This window comes from Ochlerotatus camptorhynchus, unplaced genomic scaffold, assembly GCF_037179485.1.
Source record: "Ochlerotatus camptorhynchus isolate MF236.1 unplaced genomic scaffold, CSIRO-AGI_Acam_v1.1 ptg000171l, whole genome shotgun sequence".
Taxonomy (NCBI): Eukaryota; Metazoa; Arthropoda; class Insecta; order Diptera; family Culicidae; genus Ochlerotatus; species Ochlerotatus camptorhynchus.
The window spans coordinates 1,112,107-1,135,464 of NW_027040661.1; the positions used below are offsets into that span (position 1 = coordinate 1,112,107).

The window sequence follows — 23,358 nt, forward strand, 5'->3', positions numbered from 1 at the left end:
AACTGGTGAAATCACACAGAATCGATATCGGCTCAATGCAAAACGCATGGCTCAATTAGCTTTTTTTAGCCCTCTCGGATGAGTTTTGAGATATCTGAATTAAGTACTTTCCGTGCTTCTGCTTTTATACTCCGATCATCTAATCGTTTTGTTTCATATGTTAATCTTTCGTTTTTTAAACCCTCTTCTCGGACATGGAAGTTGACGGTACTGAAACGAAGGGCTATGTTTAATATCTTTATATTTGAAACGATAATGATTTCCCCTAGTGACACATATCACCTTCATAATGCTTCAGTATGCCTCAAACGATTAATTCTTGGTTGTTAATAGAACTTCCTTCTGCTGCAACAAATGTTGGATAGTAAGCTAGACATGTTATGGTATGAGCTTTTTCTATCATTGTTAAGAGGTAAATATTCATTTTATTAAATTACTATATTATACTGTCATTACTGTTAACACTATCATTGCAACTAATTCAATTAGGCATATTCAATTGACCTACATTGGGTTATTATTTTGCATGCAATGATATGGGAAAAGGGGGGACTCACGGAGCAGTGGAGCATGGAGAGTGTATGGGAGCCGTTCTAGGGGTTGGTTGGGGCATGTGGTTCATTTTAAACATTATAGTTTGACGTGATAACCATGTTCCACTCACGTTCTGGAATGTGGCCTTGAGACCATGCATGGCATGCACAGTTGTACACACCAACTGCTCATTTGTTAATAACTTTTCACTCTGCTGTTGAAATTTGTTTGTCTTTAAAGTAACTGATAGATAAGGATCATAGTTAACTATAGATATGCAAAGAGTAGGTAAATCTTAACATTTTAATCAACGCCAATGATTTTTTATACGTAAAGTAAGAGATGTGCAGCGAGCATTTCTCACTTCATTCTTACAACGCAAAAACAAATACAGTTTATTACTAACATTAAAATCTATTTGTTTTTACGTATCTATACCACGCTTAACTTCTATTCTATCTACTGCTTCAAAAAGAACTATGTTACGTCAACTGTGTGCGAAGTTATTAGCAAATTAGCAGTTGGTGAGTACAACTGTGTATACCAAGCATGCCAATAGGAAAAAAAATCGAATTTTTTAAACGGCCCATCGATTTTCGATAAAACATTTTTTTAATACAGTAGATCGTTTCATGCATTTTTAAGACATTTTGCATCAAAACAAAGTTTCGATTTCCAAAATTCATGTATCCCTCCCTACCTTGGGATGTTTTTCGGATGAAAAAAGTTCAAACTTTGACCGCTTGCGGCACCCCTAAATCATGTCCGATTGAGCCCAAATTTTGCATAGGGCAGAGTAACCAGTGAACCGTGAAAACCGGGAAAAATTCGGAAATTCTCAGTCAGAGGGAAAACCCGTGAATTTCGATGACAAATTACTTAATCTATTTTACAGAAAAAGAAAATTTGGATCGTTGAAAAAAAATCAAAATCAGGCCAATTTCTCGCGAACCGAAACCTACATTCGCAAACCTAACACACAATCGGGTAAAGGAGAATTTTCCCTACCTGTTCATTTTGTTGGTTTACTTTGGGGCCTTTGGTTTGCGATAAAATGGCCTTTCAATGTTTGTTTACAAAATGTGTTGCGGCCATTTCAATGGTTGGTCTTGGTATAGAAAAGAATTGTTTATTTTTGACCTATCATAAATCTTCATAAGAACAGAATATTCGTACCGGTACACTCATACCAACTCGATAGGGTGCTCATTTTCCCCCAACGCTTGTATTTCGGACTTCGGTTACGAACAAACACTTTTTAATCTTTTTTTACTACGAGTCAAAAATTTACTTTTAAAATTCAAAAGTGTATTCATGATGAAACTATCCATTAGGTTGAAAATCATTCGAATTGTTCACTAAATTTGGTATCATTAGTGATGTTTTTCTTAAGGTGGCCGAACTGTCACATGTTCCACTACATCTAAATTTTAGATAGTCAAAGAATTATTCATTTCAGAGAGACGCAATAAAAAGTATAGGTAATAATGATTCGAACGGTTTTCATTTCAAGGTTATATGAAATAATTGGAATATGATAATGTTTTATAAAATGAATAAAGGATTGCAATGAACAGAAGAATCATGTGTCATCTGTCAAAGTTTAGATTTACATTCAGCGTCATCTGTTAGAAAACAACACTAGTGAATAGCTTTCGCAAGTAGATATTCTATTACAAGATTTGCTCTGTCGACTTGTGTGAATACCAGGATCACTAAGCAGAACAACTATTCATATTACGCTAGAAATAAAAAAAAGTGTGATTCAAAACCGCATTAAAGTCATCAGAACGATAAGCACAATACCTGTTTCATTTCTTTGCGCTTGAAAGAGCCGCAGAATTTATTTTTTCCTTTTCAAAATTTATTCTGCATTCCTAAATGTACGTGCCGTTTTCGTCATCATTTGCCAACTTACTCGTCCTCGTCGATTTTTATGTTCTCTCTTATTCCTGCTGAACGGTGCCTAGTAGTCTACCCAGACTCTATGACGGCGGATGTAATTACGCTCTAGTAGATTGTGGCATTCTCCGTTTTTGCCTATACACAGTTGTCGTCGGCGCCGGTACCGCATGTACCTATATGCACTGCTCACACTCCATCATATACTGCAGTCGTTGCACTGCTGCTGCTGCTGTCGCTATTACGAATGAAGAAAAATATGCAACTATTGTAGCCCACCTATAATCGCTCTGTGTGTTTTATTTGCAGACTTCCTTTTACATCGTGCTAGGAGCTCGCTCTCCTGGACAGTAAGCTTCTAGCCATGACGACTGACATTTCAGTAGTGCGATGGGATCCCAGTCAGGGCCCAGGGCAGGAGTATATTGACGAATACGAATACGACGGAGGCAACTCCAGTTCACGCCTTTTCGAGCGATCACGAATCAAAGCTTTAGCGGGTTAGTATTGATTTTGTTTTTCACTCGTATATAGATCATAGTTATAGACATCAATTTATCTTGCAGAGGAACGTGAAAGTGTCCAGAAAAAGACATTCACAAAATGGGTTAATTCGCATTTAGTGCGAGTCAATAGCCGAATAGGTGATTTGTACGTCGACATGCGAGATGGTAAAAACCTCATCAAACTATTGGAAGTATTATCTGGCGAACGGTTGCCGCGCCCCACAAAGGGCAAGATGCGAATTCACTGCCTCGAGAATGTAGATAAGGCTCTGCAGTTCCTCCGGGACCAACGGGTCCATCTGGAGAACATTGGTTCTCACGATATCGTAGATGGCAATGCCAGTCTAAACTTGGGTCTGATATGGACTATCATTCTGCGATTCCAGGTAAATATAGCTATGCAAAACATGCTAAACAAAGTTAGTGAATATTCCGCAATCTTGTTTTTTTTTTCTAGATCCAAGACATAACAATCGAAGAAACCGACAACAAAGAGACAAAATCCGCCAAGGACGCATTGTTGTTATGGTGTCAGATGAAGACCGCCGGCTACCATAATGTCAATGTGCGTAATTTTACTACCTCCTGGCGAGATGGTCTTGCCTTTAACGCAATCATTCACAAACATCGTCCGGATTTAATCCAGTTCGACAAACTGACGAAGATCAACTCCATTCAGAACTTGAACAATGCGTTCAACGTAGCTGAGGAAAAGCTTGGTCTGACCAAGCTGCTGGATGCCGAAGATGTTTTCGTAGATCATCCGGATGAAAAGTCTATAATCACCTACGTTGTAACGTACTATCACTACTTCAGCAAACTGAAGCAAGAGACTGTACAAGGTAAGCGTATCGGAAAGGTGGTTGGTATTGCCATGGACAACGATCGAATGATCAACGAGTACGAATCGTTGACGAGTGAGTTACTGAAGTGGATTGAAGTGACGATCGTTCAACTTGGTGATCGGCAATTTGCCAACTCCCTGGTCGGTGTCCAACAGCAGTTGGGGCAGTTCTCCAACTACCGTACGGTTGAAAAGCCACCTAAATTTGTGGAAAAAGGTAACCTGGAAGTTCTTCTGTTTACGTTGCAATCAAAGATGAGAGCAAACAATCAAAAGCCCTATACACCTAAGGAAGGTAAAATGATTTCCGATATTAACAAAGCATGGGAGCGCCTCGAGAAAGCAGAACACGAACGAGAACTAGCGCTTCGCGAAGAGTTGATCCGTCAGGAGAAGCTTGAACAACTTGCCGCACGATTCAACCGTAAAGCAACGATGAGAGAAACTTGGCTTTCGGAGAATCAACGCTTGGTTAGCACGGATAACTTCGGGTTTGATTTGGCCGCCGTGGAAGCTGCTGCTAAGAAACATGAAGCAATCGAGACCGATATCTTTGCGTACGAAGAACGTGTGCAAGCCGTAGTTGCTGTTTGCAATGAGCTAGAGGCTGAAAAGTACCACGATATTGAAAGAATTGCAGCCCGCAAAGAAAATGTTTTGCGTCTGTGGAATTATCTACTGGAGTTGCTAAGAGCCAGACGAATGCGGCTGGAATTCTCCATTCAACTACAGCAGAACTTCCAGGAGATGATCTACATCCTCGATTCCATGGAAGAAATCAAACAACGCTTGTTGACCGACGATTATGGCAAGCACTTGATGGGCGTAGAAGATTTGCTGCAGAAACATTCACTCGTGGAAGCCGATATCAACGTGTTGGGTGAGCGCGTTAAGCAAGTTGTACAAAATTCGCAGAAATTCCTTGGTGATGAGGAAGGTGGGTACAAACCTTGCGATCCAGCCATCATTGTTGACCGCGTACAGCGTCTAGAAGATGCCTATGCTGAGCTATGTAAACTGGCTGTTGAGCGTCGTTCTCGATTGGAGGAAAGCCGCAAACTGTGGCAGTTCTATTGGGATATGGCCGATGAGGAGAACTGGATCAAGGAAAAGGAACAAATTGTGTCTGTTGACGAGATTGGTCACGATTTGACAACAGTTAACTTGTTGCTGTCTAAGCATAATGCTTTGGAGAAGGAAATCAATAACCACGAACAGCAGTTGATGTCCGTCAGCACCGTTGGAGATGAGTTGGTCCGACAGGGACATTTCGGAGCAGACCGTATCGATGAACGTCTGAAGGAAATCTTAGCGATGTGGAATAACCTTCTGGATTTGACCGTGTCTCGGCGTAAGCGTCTCGAGAATGCCGTCGATTACTTCCAACTGTTTGCCGATGCTGATGATATTGACAACTTGATGCTTGATGCATTGCGTCTTGTTTCTTCCGAAGATGTCGGTCGTGACGAAGCAAACGTTCAAAGCTTGTTGAAGAAACACAAGGATGTTGCGGATGAGCTGAAGAACTATGCTGAGAATATTGAACAACTGCATGGCCAGGCCAAGAATCTAATTCTGACCGAAGCGGAACAACAGAAAGTTCAGGAACGTCTTGCCGCGATTGATGCCCGCTACAAAGAACTCATGGAACTGGCGAAACTGCGGAAGCAGCGTTTGCTGGATGCTCTCAGCCTGTACAAACTCATCTCCGAGAGCGATGGCGTAGAGCAATGGATAAGCGAGAAGGAGCGCATGCTGCAGACGATGGTACCTGGAAAGGACATCGAAGATGTGGAAATCATGAAGCACCGTTACGATGGATTCGACAAGGAGATGAATGCCAACGCTTCTCGAGTAGCAGTTGTCAATCAGCTCGCTCGGCAGTTGCTGCACGTTGAACACCCCAACTCGGAAGAAATCATCGAAAAGCAGAACCATTTGAACCATAGCTGGTCCAAACTACGTGAACAAGCTGAAAGCAAGCGTGATGATCTCAAGTCTGCCCATGGCGTGCAAACGTTCTACATTGAATGTCGTGAGACAATCTCCTGGATCGAAGACAAGAAACGCATTCTTACAGACACTGATAGTCTTCAAATGGATCTGACAGGTGTTATGACATTACAGCGTCGTCTGAGTGGCATGGAGCGTGATCTTGCCGCTATTCAAGCTAAATTGACTGCTCTGGAGAGTGAAGCAGATGCCATCGAAGGCGAACATCCGGAGGAGGCTGCATTGATTCGTGAAAGGATTTCCCAGATTCAGGTCATTTGGGAGCAGCTCACACAGATGTTGAAGGAGCGTGACTCAAAACTTGAGGAAGCCGGAGATCTTCATCGCTTCCTACGAGATTTGGATCACTTCCAGGCTTGGTTGACCAAAACACAGACTGATGTTGCTTCTGAAGATACGCCGACATCACTCCCAGAAGCTGAGAAACTGTTGAACCAACACCAGAGCATCCGCGAAGAAATTGACAACTATACCGAGGACTATACAAAGATGATGGAGTATGGCGAGGGATTAACATCGGAACCAACTCAAACCGAAGATCCACAGTATATGTTCTTACGTGAACGTCTGAAGGCATTGAAAGATGGCTGGGAAGATTTGCACCAAATGTGGGAGAACCGTCAGGTACTGTTGTCTCAAAGTTTGGATCAACAGTTGTTCAACCGTGATGCACGTCAAGCTGAAGTTTTGCTTAGTCAACAAGAGCATGTCCTTAGCAAGGATGACACTCCAGTTAATCTAGAACAAGCGGAAAATCAGCTGAAGCGCCATGAGGCATTCCTCACTACTATGGAAGCTAATGACGAAAAAATCAATACGATCGTTCAAGTTGCCGAACAGCTCGCTGAAAAACAACACTTTGATTCAGAGAAGATCGGAAAACGTGCTGAAAGCATTGCCCATCGTCGCGATGATAACCGCAACCGCGCGATTGAACTGCATGAGAAGCTGAAGAACCAAGTCAAGCTGCATGAGTTCTTACAGGACATTGAAGAGTTGACAGAGTGGGTGCAAGAAAAGTACATTACCGCTCAAGATGATACATACCGTAGCGCCAAGACTGTCCACAGCAAGTGGACTCGCCATCAAGCATTTGAAGCGGAAATTGCTGCCAATAAGGAACGACTCCATGAAGCCCAGAAAGCCGCCCAAGAACTTATGGTTGAAAAGCCAGAGTTCAAAGAAATCATCGAACCAAAACTGCAAGACTTGGCTAAGAACTTTGACGAACTTGAAACCAGTACGAAAGAGAAGGGAGCTCTTCTGTTCGATGCTAAGCGTGAAGTTATTGTTCAGCAAAGTGTTGATGATATTGATTCATGGATGGACGATTTGGAGAAACAAATCATCAACACTGATACGGGTAATGATCTAACCTCGGTGAATATATTGATGCAGAAACAACAGGTCATTCAAACACAAATGGCAGTTAAGGCTCGTCAAGTCGAGGAACTTGAAAAACAAACCGAAGTTCTTACAAAGACCGCTCCTCAGGACGTTGTTGAGCCGATTGTAGAGAAGAAGACAGCAGTAAATGCACGTTTCGAAAAGATCAAGGCACCTCTGCTCGAACGGCAGCGTCAACTTGAGAAAAAGAAGGAAGCCTTCCAGTTCCGTCGCGATGTCGAGGAAGAGAAGCTGTGGATCGATGAAAAGATGCCACTGGCCAATTCTGAGGAATATGGAAATTCACTGTTCAACGTGCATGTGTTGAAAAAGAAACATCAGTCGCTGAATACCGAAATCGATAATCACGAGCCAAGAATTATGACCATTTGTAACAATGGTCAAAAGCTGATTGACGAAGGACATGAAGATGCTTCGCAATATGCCGATTTGATCAGCCAGTTGACTCAGAAATGGCAGGAATTGAAAGATGCCATTGATAATCGTCACAAGCAATTGGATCAATCAGAGAAGGTACAGCAGTACTTCTTCGATGCGGCTGAAGCTGAATCATGGATGAGTGAACAGGAACTATACATGATGGTGGAGGATCGCGGAAAGGATGAAATTTCAGCACAAAATCTGATGAAGAAACATGAAACATTGGAACAATCAGTGGAAGATTATGCCGACACTATCAGACAGTTGGGAGAAACTGCACGACAGTTGACCGCAGAACAGCATGCTTACAGCGATCAGGTGTCGGTTAAGCAGTCTCAGTTGGACAAATTGTATGCCGGATTGAAGGATTTGGCCGGAGAACGCCGCGCTCGTTTGGATGAAGCACTACAGCTGTTCATGCTGAATCGTGAAGTCGATGATCTTGAGCAATGGATTGCCGAGCGTGAATTGGTTGCTGGATCGCACGAACTTGGTCAAGATTATGATCATATTACACTGCTGTGGGAACGATTTAACGAATTTGCCCAAGACACCGCTGCCGTTGGAAGCGAACGAGTGGCTAAGGCGAATGGTATTGCTGACGATTTAATTCATGCTGGACATTCGGATAGCGCAACGATAGCCGAATGGAAGGATGGTCTCAACGAGTCTTGGCAAGATTTGCTGGAACTGATCGAAACCAGGAAAGCAATGCTGGCTGCATCTCGTGAGCTGCACAAATTCTTCCACGATTGTAAGGACGTTTTGGGACGTATCATCGAAAAACAACATGGCGTGTCAGATGAACTTGGACGTGATGCTGGATCGGTCTCCGCGCTACAACGTAAGCACCAGAACTTCATTCAGGACCTCATGACGCTGCACTCGCAAGTTCAACAGATTCAGGAGGAATCCTCCAAACTCCAGGCAGCTTACGCAGGCGAAAAGGCACGTGAAATTACTAACCGTGAGCATGAGGTACTCGCTGCCTGGGCCAACCTGCAGGGAATGTGTGATGCTCGTAAGAACAAACTGGCGGACACCGGAGATTTGTTCAAGTTCTTCAATATGGTCCGTACGCTAATGCTCTGGATGGAAGATGTAGTACGACAAATGAACACCTCGGAAAAACCTCGTGATGTATCCGGAGTGGAGCTCCTAATGAACAATCATCAAAGTCTAAAGGCAGAAATTGACACCCGCGAAGATAACTTCTCTGTATGTTTGGCACTTGGCAAGGAACTTTTGGCGAGAAATCACTACGCCTCGGCAGATATCAAGGAGCGCCTGCTACAGTTAACCAATAGTAGAAATGCTCTTCTGCATCGGTGGGAGGAACGTTGGGAGAACCTACAGCTAAGTAAGTAGTTTGAAATGGAAATGATAAGGCTTCTCCTATTTACTAATGTTTAACTTCACTCTAAATAGTCTTGGAGGTATACCAATTCGCCCGCGATGCGGCTGTCGCTGAGGCCTGGTTGATAGCACAAGAACCATATCTGATGTCAACGGAACTCGGACACACGATTGACGAGGTCGAAAACCTAATCAAGAAGCATGAGGCATTCGAAAAATCTGCTGCAGCACAGGAAGAACGTTTCAGCGCTTTGGAGCGATTGACAACGGTCAGTAGATGATTCAATATAAGGCAACATCTATCTCAGTATTGTAAACCTGTATATGTTTTTTTTTTACTATGTTGCATTCAGTTTGAGCTCAAGGAAATGAAACGTCGCCAGGAGGCTGCAGAAGAGGCAGAACGTCAGCGTCTACAAGCAGAAGCTGAAGCTAGGGCCGCAGCGGAAGCCGAAGCCGAAGCAGCACGCCAAGCCGAGGCAGCATCACGTGATGCAGCCGATGCACCAGGCTCTCCACATTCCACAAAGGAGCAAGAATCAGGTAAATTAAGTTAACTTAATCGAGCATTTAGTGTATGTTATGCATTTCATTCTAATTGCTCTCACTATTACTAACACGTACAACAAAATATCCTGTCGAAAGTAATATCCACTTATTGCGCTTCTGTTCGTGACCTTGTGTACAAGTAACTCAGTCTAGAGACACACCTCGACATTCAATTGTCTTTGCTGTACAACAAAGTCCTTAAATTACTAACCCTACACCCAGCTACATATTTATATACTCACACTAACTCACCTCTTTCGTATACACGCTGCCCAACTTGTCACAAATGATAACCAAAATTGTAACTGACCAAATATTGACGAAATCCCTATCATATAACTGTTATCAGTCACTATGCGAGCAACTTCACCTGTAGAAAAAGAAAGACCTATTTCCCAACCAGGTACTTATCGACCTTACCATTAACAAAAAACTTTTGGCCATCGTAGAAATGCTTCTTCGTTTCTTGCTTTGTTTTGTGATTTACTTTCTTCCTAGTGGACATCTCACCATGCTTTTTAAAGTTCAGGAATTGTCTTCTGCCTGCCCGTTAAGCTATCCCCTACCCCTAAACACAAAGAAATTACATTTTTCCTTTAGGATGTGGTGTTTGCCTACTTTCCGCGTACAATCTGTTTCCTGCTATTGCTATTGCTTCGAATTAACTAAATAATTAAATCGGATCGGAAACTGCTATTGCTTCAAGTTTGCGTAAAGAAGCTTGATTTGGTGGTTGGATCTGACAGGTAAGCTAGTGGTGGAGGTTGCAATTTCTACAATTTCATTTCGTATTTCACACGGTAAAGTAGCAAGCCTTAGTTAACGTTGACTAATACTGCATGTTTATTTCTCTAACTTGATTCAATACCAAAACAAATGGTTGTACAGTGCATGCAAAATCTAAAATGGGCACAGAAGTTTGGAGAGGTGCTAAGGTAGAACAAACTCAGAGACCCTCAAGCTCAAGGACTGGTACATTGCCCAAGTACCCATCTAGTAAGTATCGTTTGCTTTGATATTTTCTGGTTTTTCTGTGGCTAACAAGACAACTTGCGCTCAATTGGGTAGAATGCTAACGGCTTTATAAAACTCAAAAAAAAAAAAAACGGTGCTGGGTCCAATTTGGCTGAAATGTCACCAAATTATAATGAAGTTCGATTTTTGTTTTTCCGTGTCTGCGTTTGTATCACGTTTTCATTTTTGCCTGCCTTGAACCATCACCAATCCCATCAATGTTGCTATAAATGCAATCAAATTTAAACGACCAAAAAAGCCGGCACCGATACACCCAGCACCAGCACAAGGAGGCACTCAGCGACACCCAAAGAGCGTTCCGCCAGCACAGCCAGTGCCTCAGCATCCAAAGTTAGCCGAAGATCTCGTTCCAAGAGTCCATTCCGGAGTTTCCGCTGGAAACGGGGAACCTCCAAGGCAGAAGTATCGGATGATGAAGGAGGTATAGAAATGCGATTATCTAATACTTTTGATTTTTACAGGTCGCGTTCATCCGCTAAATCAGTCTATGTTCTGCTCATGCTAGGCTTTCCGTAGATTTCGTAGAATAAGATGTGTTTTGTGCATGATTCGTTCATTTAGATTTTGTTCCAGTATGTGCCCATTTAGCTCTAACATCTTGCAATTGAACTGTTTTATCCGTCAGCGGAAAGTAGAGAAACACCAGAATCCATCAAATCGAAAAAGGATATGAGCCTTTTGGCTGATTGCCTCATAAATTCCAAATTTTATCGATTATTTCCTATGTTTTTAGAGATTAGAATCCTATTGGCCTTTTGAATATATTTAGTATGCACGTTATTTACACTTGAAAACTGATCGTTCATCGTTTAATTGTATCTAGATCGCCCGAGCCCAGGAGGAGCCGACGAAGGCGCACAAGAAGGTATTCTTACCCGGAAACACGAATGGGAAAGCACCACCAAGAAGGCCTCCAATCGATCGTGGGATAAGGTAGCTTTCAAACCATCTTATCAATGAGTTCTCCATTGCAATGTTTGCATCTTTTCAGGTTTACTCCGTTGCTCGGAATGGTCGTTTGACGTTCTTCAAGGACCAGAAAACATCAAAGGCTGTTCCAGAACAAACGTTCCGTGGGGATCCATCACTAGAGCTGAAGGGAGCTCAAATTGAAGTCGCCACTGATTACACCAAGAAGAAGCATGTGTTCAGAATAAAGTATGCCGTAAAATAACATTATTCGCATCGGATCGAAAGCTAAAACGTATGCCATTTCCCACAGGTTGTCCAACGGAGGAGAATTCCTGCTGCAGTGTCACGATGACGCCGACATGAACCAATGGGTAACTGCTTTGAAAGCCCAATGCGAGCTTGACGCTAGCGGTGAAGGCCGTTCCTTAACGTTGCCAGCTTCATCACAGAAAGATGAACAAAAGAGACGGTCATTCTTTACACTGAAGAAAAAGTAAATTGAATTTTACTACTTCTTCCTACAACAAATCAAACATTACACCTCCTACTTCTACACACAAGCACATCAAGACTATGCCAATATCTTTACACGTACTATTATACTGCTATACAAAGTCGCAACGAATTCGTTCGTTTGCAATGACCGCTCATTTTTACCACTTTCTCCTTGAATCATCCCAAGCTACAATACGTGTGCAAATTTTGTAAAACTTTATGCATACTTCATCTACAACACACCGCTCTAGCTTTACTGCTTGAGCTTACTGCAAAGTGCAAAAAAAACGATTGTTTTCTATTTATTACCCTATAAAGTTTGTGTACGTTTGGAGATGGTTTTCAGTGCTCTGTCATATAAAAAAAATACCTACTTGTGTGTGTGTGGTGATGGTCATGGGATACAACACTTTTATATTTTCATTCATCATTCTTCCATTCACACACCACCACATCAAAATTATTGTCATCGTATTTCGAGAATTCATCATACATCGCTAATCAGTATTGTGTTCCACGGACTGTTTGTGGGCTACACTTATGGATCCTACAGTGCTGTTCGATATAATAGCAGCGCATGCCGATTTTCATACAAAATTGACAACTTTGACATATTGTTACTTTTTTCTCTTAAGAGCTGAAACGTTCGCCACAGAACTATAGGAATATGTTCAATGTTACGATTACAAAATACCAAATTTTTTGAAGTACCAGAAGAAAGGTGAGATACTAGGTAAAATTGTTCGAAATAATGGCCGTTTTTTATTTGAAAATTTATGTACAGGAAACTAGGGGCATTTTGGACACCTTTGACATGATAGGAATCAAAATATCGCTATGTGTTATTTACACTAATTTAGCAACAGTGAAGCAAATATATAAAAAAAAACTTTTTTCTTTAAAAAAAAAACAATTTGTTACATTACATTGACATCGTAAAGCTAGCGGGGTAAAATGGACACCTTCAGTGTACCCCAACGGAAGAAGATATTGTATCGTTAGTTTTTGATTATTTTAATGTACCTACCGAAAACGATAATCAACGATATATCCAGAACAACATGTGAAAAGGGCATACAAGCTTTTTGTAAACAAACATTCTTATGCCCTTTTCTCGCCACCCATATGACACCAACGCAAACCTTTAACATCACCGGGTAGGGGACACTTCCCCCTTCCCGATGATATTGCTGGTTTGCGTGGGCAACCCGCGGTTGGTGAGAAAAGGGCCTACAAAGGTTTGTTTACAAAAAGCTTGTATGCCCTTTTCACATGTTGTTCTGGATATGTGGGAACAGTTAAAACAATCTAGTATTCCGCAACAGATGATAATTGCAGTCTAATTTCCGTCATCTGCCCGCTATACCTTATTTGGTGATATGTGATAATTATAATTTTCAGTACACATCAATCCTGTGCGTTTTTTTTTTCAAGAATTTACGCTGATTAGGAACATATTGAAATTAGTTCACTTGTTAAATTATTCATTCAGAAGAGGAATGAAATATCTGTTGCATCTAAATTGAAAAACAAAGTTGATATTTTAGAAAATATAGGGGGTATCCAATCTGCTCCGGGTCTAATGCCCCTAATCTAATGCCCCTAGTTTCCCGACTGCAAATTTTTTAAATATTTTTAACTATTGTTTGAATTTTGAGAAAGGTAAAATTTAAAATTTCAAAATAGTGCTGAAATGCAAACTACTAAAACGAACAATTTTACCTAGTATCTCACTTTCTAGCAGGTGCTTCCAAAATTTTGAATTTTGTAATCGTTTAATTGAACAAATTTGTAGTTCTGTGCCTAAGGTTTCAGCTTAATTGATCATAAGACAACAAAGTTACATCATGTCACTGTTGACCATAAGGCTTTTTATAGTTTTTCAGTTCCCAAGGTCCTATTTCAGCTTTTATTTAGTCTTTCGCGATGATTTCTAGTCAGAATCAGGGTTATTAATGACGTTAACGTTTTGAATAAGAATTTTCATTGCACACGTTGACGCTGACGTTAACGTCATCAACAACACTGGTAACACACTTTCTCACTGTCACCATATTCAGCACCTTCATTTTGTTACACATTTCCATCATTTTCAGTCGTTCTCTAAGATACCAATCTTTAGTGTATGATAGAGTCTTGTGTTTTATTTATTTATTTATTTTTGTTTCGTTTTATTGCATGTTATTTTAGTATGTGTTCCAGGGTTGTTAATAGATAACGACGTTATCGACAGTTATCAATTAACAACCCTGATCTATTCAGTTTTTCGTAACTAGATGCTTATTATAGGATTGGTAATACTTTGCTAAGATGACATAATTTTGGATAAACTAATCTTTAAAGCACAAATGTATTCCATAAGTATCAGGCTCTGTGTGTAAACGTAGGGTGACAGCATAAGCTCTAGGGTCTAGACTAATTGATGACTCTAATTATTAGGACCATTTCGCGTTTTCTGCATTGGGCAATTTTTATGTACTAATTACACTTCTCGACTGTTCAAAATAGTCTGCAAATTATTTTCAATGCTAAAGTTATGCACAAATTCGTTTTGGCGCAGGCGGTTTAGGATTTGTAACAGCAGCGAACCAAAACCATGGCGGTGAAAACAATTACGGGTTGATGTCCCTAATATTGGGCCTGCATAAATTCCGAAACACAGCATTTTTTGATCAATTTATCATAAGCAACCAACAGTAGCTGATATGTATTTGTAGATTATGCTACATTTCCCCAAATGTCGTTTCCCCGAATGTCACTTCCCCGAACGTCATTTCCCCGAATCCCAGACAAACATATACCCCATTTCCCCGAATGCCATTTCCCCGAATTCCATTTCCCGAATGTAATTTCCTCGAATGAAATCCAAAAATACTTTGACTGTATTACATTTCTAAGGTTGGTTTCGCGAGCATTAAGAAGACATCTTTGAATATTGCAACAATTAACCTTAAAAGAACAGGTTCATGATTAAAAGAAGGGAAAATCTCTGTTCAAAGTAAATCAATGGGGTGAGAGTTTTAGTGAGGCGGCGGCAGTACCAGAAGTGGAAGTGTAAAAATTGGTAACATATTTTTAGGACATTTTCCCTTATTTTATACAAGAGCAGTTCTTTCGAGAACTTTGGCAAAACTAATATCGATGATTTGACAGATTGGTAATAAATTTTTAGGAGATTTTCACTTCTTTTTAAATTTATTTAGGAGATTTTCAGCCGTAGACGTATTTTATCCTTCTTTTATAAATGTTTTTTCGAAAACTTTCTCAAAACTTGTGAGATTGACGGTTTGAAAAATTGGTAATGTATTTTGACGAAATTTTTCCCTCTTTTATAAACGAGCAGTCTTCCGAGAACTTAGACAATATGTGAGGTCGAAAATTGATAACATAGTTTTACGAGATTTTTTTCTTTTATAAATTCAAATCGAGGAATTTGGCAAAACTTGTGAGATATATGATTTGGCAAATGAATCGAGGAATGCTGTGAGTTTTACACTCACAACTACTGACAGCATAGCGCCACCTTCTATGGACGAAAAGTTAAACCGAAAAATAATGTATGCAGATTTTAACATTTTTATTAAATTTTCGTTTGTGGAGGCGAAACGAGAAAAATATTTGGTAGGGGTGTTGCGTCATAATATAAGCCACCTTCTGCACAAATATTTTTTTGACGTAGAACTACGTCTTTGTCGACTATACTGGGGTGCAAATCAAAAAATATGTGTGGTGAAGGAGTGTTAGGTTTTGAACGCTTGTAACTCTGTCATTTATAGATGAAATTAAAATCCAAATACGCCAATCGATAGGATATTACATTACGAACCTGTTGAAATAAATATTTTTCCAATTTTTCTGTAATCAAACTATTGAAAATGTACAAATGATAATTTTATCACTGATTTCATGAAATAAGCCTTTTTCCCAAACCCAGTCATCATAAACGAATACCACTTGGTTGCACATCATTCTTCTTGAACCTGAAAAGATATAAATAAGTGCTGCTCTCATGCCTCTGCTCATTACCGCTTCGGACGGCGTGGCACTACGTCCTGCATCAAGCAGGACTAGGTCAGCGGCTAAAGGTGGATCACGGCGTGTCCACCACAATGAGGAATGAGACTTGAAAAAACGTGCATGTATAACCCCCTCCCGCTTAACAACGCCCTCCCCCTCCCCCTTAATAATAACCCGATAAAGACATGGACTTTGACGATCATTTTTTTTTCGGGAAATAAATTTTAAGCAAACCCTAATAATGTATGAACAATTAATTTTTTACATGCTGAGCCAACATCTTCAAAAAAAAAATATTGCTTAATAGGAGACATTCACTCGATGAATTACCAACAACTGACTGTAAAACATATCTGGTACCTCTATATATGCAATTATATTAACATCCAAAGTCTATCCTTTTTTACATATTCTGCACAAAAGAAACTTTCTGCTCCGCCCCTTTCATAAAAAACTGCGGGAAATCCTATCAGGTTCTGAACCTGAAAAGATATAAAACAGCGCTGCTGTCATGCGTTTGCTCATTGTCGCTTCAGACGGCGTGGCACTTGGTCCTGCAGTAAGCAGGACCAAATCAGCGGCTAAAGGTGGATCACGGCGTGACCACAATGAAATTAGTGATGTAAACCCCCTCCCCCTTCACAACACTCCCCCCCCTCAACAACCTCTCCTAACCCCCCCCCCCCCACTCATCAACAACCGCTTCTAACCCCCTCCCCCCACTCATCAACAAACTTTCCTACCCCCCCCCCCACTCATCAACAACCTCTCCTAAACACACCCCCCCCCCCACCCCTCAAATCCCACACATGAGTTGTTGCAACGTGATCAACAAATCAATATCTATGTGTCGGCCACATACTTAATATATGTACATATTAAAACCATGCGTGACCACACATACTATTCATTAGCGTATAAATTTCATGTGTACTTCTGAGTGGATTCTGTTTATGTGTGGTCGAATGAAAATCATGTGGAATTTCACATGGATATTTGTCAAGAAAAATGTGTAAATTGTTTTCAGTCAACCATAACCGAAACATTGAAATACTTGAAAATTTTAAGATAAAGTATAATAGTCAAAAATGCATGAAAAACATCAATTTTGTGTGGTTCTACGTCATACTGCGGTCGTGTCTAGGACACAACCCTTTAATTTTTTTTTTGCAGGGCCAAGGCTCTAATTTAATAAAATAAACATTTTCCGGTTTTCTCCGTACAAAACAAATCGCCATAACTTCTGTTTAACTGTCACCTGTTAAAATTTGGTTGCAATAATTTTCGAAACAAGTTTTGCTAAATTTCCCGAGAGAACTGCTTATGTAAAAATGTAGGAATAAAAATATTTTACCATTTTGTCAAACCATCGGTCTCTCATGTTTTTCCAAAGTTCTCGAAAGAATTGCTCGTAAATAAAAGATGGCAAAATCTCCTTAAAATTTATAACCAACTTGTCAAACCGACGATATTTTGCCAAATTTTTTGTGCTCTTTGGTTTTGGTCTGTCTTTTTGGTTTTGGATTATTATTCTATACATAAAAATGAAAATGCTTTAACGGCTCAATACATTAATATAGGGGAAAGAGGGGCATAGTGAGCATCATGTGCTTTGGCAATGCGTTTCTAGCTACTCGAAGCAAATTTATTGGTAGTTGGGTTAATCTCATAAACCTTCCATTTGCATGGCTTGAAATTTAATCTGGTTTGCAATCTGCTCACTATGCTCAAAATATAGTAAGAAAATTGCCAGCAATAACGGTTGGAAATTTTCTAACTATTTACTATATTTTCGGGGAAATGGCGTTCGGGGAAGTGACATTCGGGGAAATGTAGCACCATCGTATTTGTACTGTCTAGATTTGACCTGTGCGCCGGTTATTTATCGGAGACGGCGGTGTAGAAGCTGTTTTAGCCTCGGCGGCGTGACGCCGTTGACTTTAGTTGGCGGCGGCGCCGTGCATCGGCGTATCACTTTGGTGGCCGTAAAAATATCGCATTTTCAACTTGAATTAACATAAATGAAAAAAAAAATATTATGCTGATATTCGTGACATGTTTATTTTGAAATTTGCTACCGAAAACATCATCGTATCTTCCCGGAACAGTATCAGGAAATTATTTCTAAGGTTGTTTGGATGAAGGCTCGATGTTTGTGAAGATATTGAACAAACAATATGACCATAGTTGTCACATGATGGGTTTTGGTTTGAGACTGGCCATTTCCCGGAGGAACTTCAGGGTGTCCATCCAACCGGGAAATCCGGACAAAAACGGGAATTCGGATTTGCCGGGAAAGCTCATAAATACTCGTCCCAAGTAACAATTTTGGTTTTATCATAGTCATGATTTAGTCTTGAAGATTCCTTTAAACCTTTATAAAACATACAATATTATTACCATCACGATAGCTTATAGAGTAATTCTTTTAAATTTCTTTTGGTGTGACTATAATAAAAAAAATTAAGATTTGAACTCCAGGCATTTTGGAAAACCTAATAAAACAAATCAATGACATTATGGGGCTTCACAAAGGTTTAACCATTCTATCATTAAGTCGAATCTGAGTATGCAGAACTTCAAGATCAGATATCCGGGATGATTTGGATAATCCAACAGTGTTATTTTTAAGCACAATTCTAGATAGAGCTAGCATTAGGGCATAACAGCTTTTGTAAACAATGACTTCTTTTGTAAACAATAAACAATGATGATTTCTAGGAATTCAAGGCACGCCTACGCAAACTAACATAACCTTCGGGTAGAGGAAGTCGTCCCCTACCCTATGGTGATGTTGATTTGCGTTGGCGAGCCTTGATTTTCTAGAAATCATCGAAAGAAGTAATTGTTTATAAAAGCTGTTACGCCCTGATTCCAGCTCTATCTAGAATTAATAATATTAAATCTAGACTAACATTTTATAAGGGCGGAATTGCAAAATCACCATATCGAGAAAATCGCTTCCATATTTTTAAGACCTAAAAATTAATCCTATTTCCCGACTTTCCATTTTCTGGATGATTTTATTAGCCTGACATATAGTAAATAGTGTAATCTATCATCGTGCATCATTAAAAACTAAAAAAAAAGTTTTTTTGCCGTGAAATTGAGAAGAAAACATCATACGACGCCCTGATAATTTCTTACATATTGTTACCCCCCGGATCTTCCACCCTTTGAACTGCCAACACTGGTGATACGCCGTGGAAATAAACCATCGGGATTTTTTGTTTGTTGTTCCGCCTTGGTTCTTCGTTCGCAAATTTTGTGAGAGTGGAATAACGCACGGAGATTTTTCTTTGGTCTTCTTTTTCTTCGTTATTTACGTGTGAAATATCAATCGGATGCATTTCAAATTAATCGGGCGTGACTAGTTAGTACAGCATCAGTACGTTTTGTATATTAAAACAAAATAATTCGTAGTTTAGGTGCAAGGCGTAACAACCAGATGTATCATAGAGTTGAAAATTGGAAATTCGCCATGTAACGGGTGTTCAATAAAAAATGAGAATTATTTCAGTCACAGCCAGTAAAAAAAAAATTTTTTTTCAACGTTCAGAATTTTTTATTAAAAACATAATGTTTATTCTTTAAAAAAAAACGGCACTGAAATCATTCTCATTTTTTATTGAACACCCGTTAAAAGAAAACGTTTTTGATGATTTAAAATGATTTTTTCTTCTACTTTTTCGTGTTTATCTTCTACTTTTCTCTCTATATATGGCAAAATATGGTTTGTTTACATTTTGGCACTTCCGCCCCTTTCAAATATTAGTCTAGAAATGATGTTATGAGTCTCCGTAATGTACAAAATGCTCAAAAATTCGGAGTGGACATCGAACAAGATTTCGATTGATCTGTAAAATATCGCCATGACAATTTGGAAAATGTTAAATATTTTGATAACACATATTTGTATTCCACAAAATGTAATTTGGCTTATAGAACTTCAAGATCTAAACTCCAGGAAGATTTGAAGAACTTTTAATACTGTTTCTCCTGCTTATTTCTCTTGTATTGATATATGCTTTTCCCGACATACCAAAAGAAGATTTAGGCTCATTTTTTGCAGTGAAACGCTTTATTTTATACGAATACATGATTCCATGAGATTTTGGAGATCTAGATCATCTGCAAATCTCATCTCATTTGTTTTTCTATAAAGTAGATTGTAGAGCAATTCTGCTCAAAAAATCATATGATTATCTCTAAACGGTTATTTTTAACGCCTTTTTTGTTTAAAGCGGGTGATGTTTGAGTCGGGTTTATTATTAAATAACCGGGAAAAACCCGGGAATTGAAAAATTTGCTTTGAATAGACACCCTAGAACTTGTAACGCGCACAGAGGTGGCCAATGTGGTTCTGGGTTGTTGTAACATCCATGGGTCGTATTGTTTTTCGCATTCTCATGTGATTTGAAGTGTTTCTTGAAGTGTTCATGTTTAAGTCCAGATTGTTGTACTTGCCGGTGGAATCCGGAATATATTTGGTATAATGTGGGTCTTGGCTAAAACTTGGAGGTTAACTGCAGGGAGCACGCATTTTAAACCAGCATAAAATGGAATAGGGTTAACTACCCCATTCCCGACCTATTAAGCACAGCCCGCACTCAGTCTTTCTTAATTTAGCGTAGTTTAGCACTGAACGGAATGTTATTATTACAGATGGCTTCCAAATTTAATTACCTTTCCATATGTACCGTTAGTTCTGATAAGGGGTCGTGAAATATTCGTTTATTGTTGAAAATGCAAAACTGCTTCTGGCGGCACAATTTGGTCTACGGGTTTTCTTGGGCCTATTAGCCATTGAAACGCCACGTGTCATGTGATGACTTTTTAGACATATTGGAATTCTTGAAATATTCTTCAAGAATTGGGCACAACAATTTATTCTATTACGAAGAAATCATAACAATGCTTTAGGAATACCTTTGTGCTCATTAAAGATTACTAAATTTTACAAATATCTACTACTTTTAGGCACACAAATATCAAAATTTCATAATGAACAATTTTATCTATTTTATCTTCTTCATTTTCTTTCATTTTATTTCCAGTTAAAATCTTTACAAAAACATACATGATCCGATATCGACACATCTAAGCAAAAACGATTGCGATAAAACAAAAAAAAAAAAACGTTCTAAACCCAATTGGACAACCTTCTTCTGTTTTAATTAGTTGTTAGTGATTTTAAGTACGTACTGTCAACTAAAAGTGAAAAATAAAATTGAAACGGAAATTAACTATGTTCAATGTAGAAACGAAAACAGAAATGGCTATAAACGCAACACCAGTGTGGTGGGGTTACTCATTGTTGACTAACATTCTTCAGTTTCGATACTCTGTCTGTCAGGAAGAACTAATGTTTAGCCACGTTTAATATATCTCAGCTTAGTCCAGTGAATAACAACAGCAGCGCACGTAGCAAATAGATACACAGAGGGAGAAAATGGCATTGTGTACAATCCAGGTGATTCTGGTTTTTGGGAGATTCATCTACTACAAGTTTCATCAACAATCATCACAACTCATTATCGAGAGCAAACAACACAATTTTTATCGTAAGATTTTCGCAACAAATGGCAGCGTCTTCGCAATAACAGCTAGAGAAAAAATAACTATAAATCAAGTAAGAAGTGTATTGTTTAAATAGGAAATCAACGTTGTCGAATTAAGACCATTTAAACAAGGTAAAACGCTCCGCTAAAGCTGATTTGGAACCAAATTGAGAAATCCTACACATTTAAGAACCTGACGACGGATAATTTTAACAACAATGTGTATAGAAAAAGTATCTATATAATAAATATTTATTTATTTTATCCTAGCCGATGAATACCGTGAAATCAGCGACAAAACTCTTTAAACCCTACAAAGTCTTCGATTTCGTTTCGTGAGAAAAGAAATTGCAAGAACAAACCAGCGTGGAAAGGAAATATGGTGAGGCCAGTCGATGAAGCACATAGTGTAGAAAACCTGATTTCTTTATTTTCGTAAACAAAGTTCAAGAAATGAGGATTTAGTGTAGTATTCCAGTCAGCAATGGCCAAAAGTATAATAAACGCAAAATTTAAATTCTAGCTTTCTTTTTTGTTTGTATTTTGGATTACACCAATATCGAAATACCAGATGTTTTGCGATGAACTCTTTTAATACCTACTACCTTACCTATATCGTGTTTTTATTTCATTACGCTTGCCGAAATACAAATATAGTGTGAAAGAATTCGCTTTATCGTGAGGGCTAGGTGTGTGTGCTTTCCATTATAATGATAATAATGCAGCACAAAGATTACAACTATGTGACAAAGAAAAGGTACCACGAAACAACCGGTTAGAACAGAACCGTTTTCAACCATTGGAGGAGTTTGATTGGGTTTTCAGAGGCGAAAAGGCAAAAACCTTCCTATTTTTTTTTATCAATTAAAGAAGATAAACGTTATAAAGAAGCTACAGAATTTTATTCAAACTTTCGAATTTTATTTCGTCTAGTTTGTAAGCTTACCATGAAGGGGAAATAGTTGATAGCTGTTTATAGCGATAAAAATAAACCGGCCGATGGCATTCTTTTGAAGCGCAGAGCAGCTGAACGACGAAGTACTGAAAAGTTCTTGTTGAAACTTGAATATCGGCCGTTTATTCGTTAATATAAGAGCATTATTATATGGAAAAATTGTCATTGCAATATTATACAAAATAAAAACAATTTCAACGTTTCGACAGAAAGATACAATTATTTTAATGAAAAATGGTAAGAATAAAATAATCATCGTTTTGTTTATTTTTAGGCCTTACATTATTTATTTTTTCTTTTTTATTAAGAATGTTCTAAAGGCAAATGGAAACCGCGTTAGAGAGAAAGAAAAGCAAAACAAAATATTAGAGCGCTATGTAAAAGCAAATTTGTTTATACAAAAAGTATATAAATCAATCAAGTATATTTTTAAACTGCCAGCTTGTGAGTAAACAACAAAAAAATAAACGTATAAAATAACTATTATTATCTTTTGTTTTACTTCAGCGTAAAAGAAAGCGATTAAGGCATTCAAAATACACACATGCTAAATAAAATCTTGTGAAACACCTATAACTGCTAGTAATTAAAAAAAAACACACACACGAAGGACCGCGAACATCGTAACAAGTTGAAAGTGCACTTGGAATGGAAAATTGGATGGGCTGGAGCATTTCGGAGAAGAAAAAAAAATTAACGTTTTTTGACTAACAAATTATTAAGTGAGTCGTTGTGATTGTCTTGGTACAAATGCCTAATTGCGATTGGCTAGTACAAATATTTTCTAAACATGAAATCAATCGATTTTATTTGGTAGGTATACCGTGAATCGTTTTGGGAAATTTGCCATTC

General features: G+C 38.9%; 1 protein-coding gene across 8 annotated transcripts in view; it reads left to right on the plus strand.

The window, feature by feature from the left end:
- beta-Spec (spectrin beta chain) overlaps positions 1–22,992 on the plus strand; it is a 63,721-nt gene extending 40,729 nt beyond the window's left edge. For 3 of the 8 annotated variants that reach the window (XM_065222513.1, XM_065222515.1, XM_065222514.1), the window contains exons 2-12: positions 2,746–2,936; positions 3,003–3,328; positions 3,400–8,986; positions 9,055–9,251; positions 9,336–9,525; positions 10,420–10,527; positions 10,805–10,987; positions 11,390–11,499; positions 11,558–11,724; positions 11,789–11,971; positions 21,048–22,992. In XM_065222513.1, the coding sequence (XP_065078585.1) occupies positions 2,801–2,936; positions 3,003–3,328; positions 3,400–8,986; positions 9,055–9,251; positions 9,336–9,525; positions 10,420–10,527; positions 10,805–10,987; positions 11,390–11,499; positions 11,558–11,724; positions 11,789–11,971; positions 21,048–21,051 (7,191 nt within the window). In that variant the 5' untranslated portion in view covers positions 2,746–2,800 and the 3' untranslated portion in view covers positions 21,052–22,992. Of the gene's footprint in view, positions 1–2,745; positions 2,937–3,002; positions 3,329–3,399; positions 8,987–9,054; positions 9,252–9,335; positions 9,526–9,880; positions 9,935–10,419; positions 10,528–10,804; positions 10,988–11,389; positions 11,500–11,557; positions 11,725–11,788; positions 11,972–21,047 lie in introns of all 8 variants that reach the window. The other 5 variants (XM_065222516.1, XM_065222520.1, XM_065222519.1 and 2 more) reach the window with 5 other exon arrangements.
- Positions 22,993–23,358: the final 366 nt, after the last annotated feature.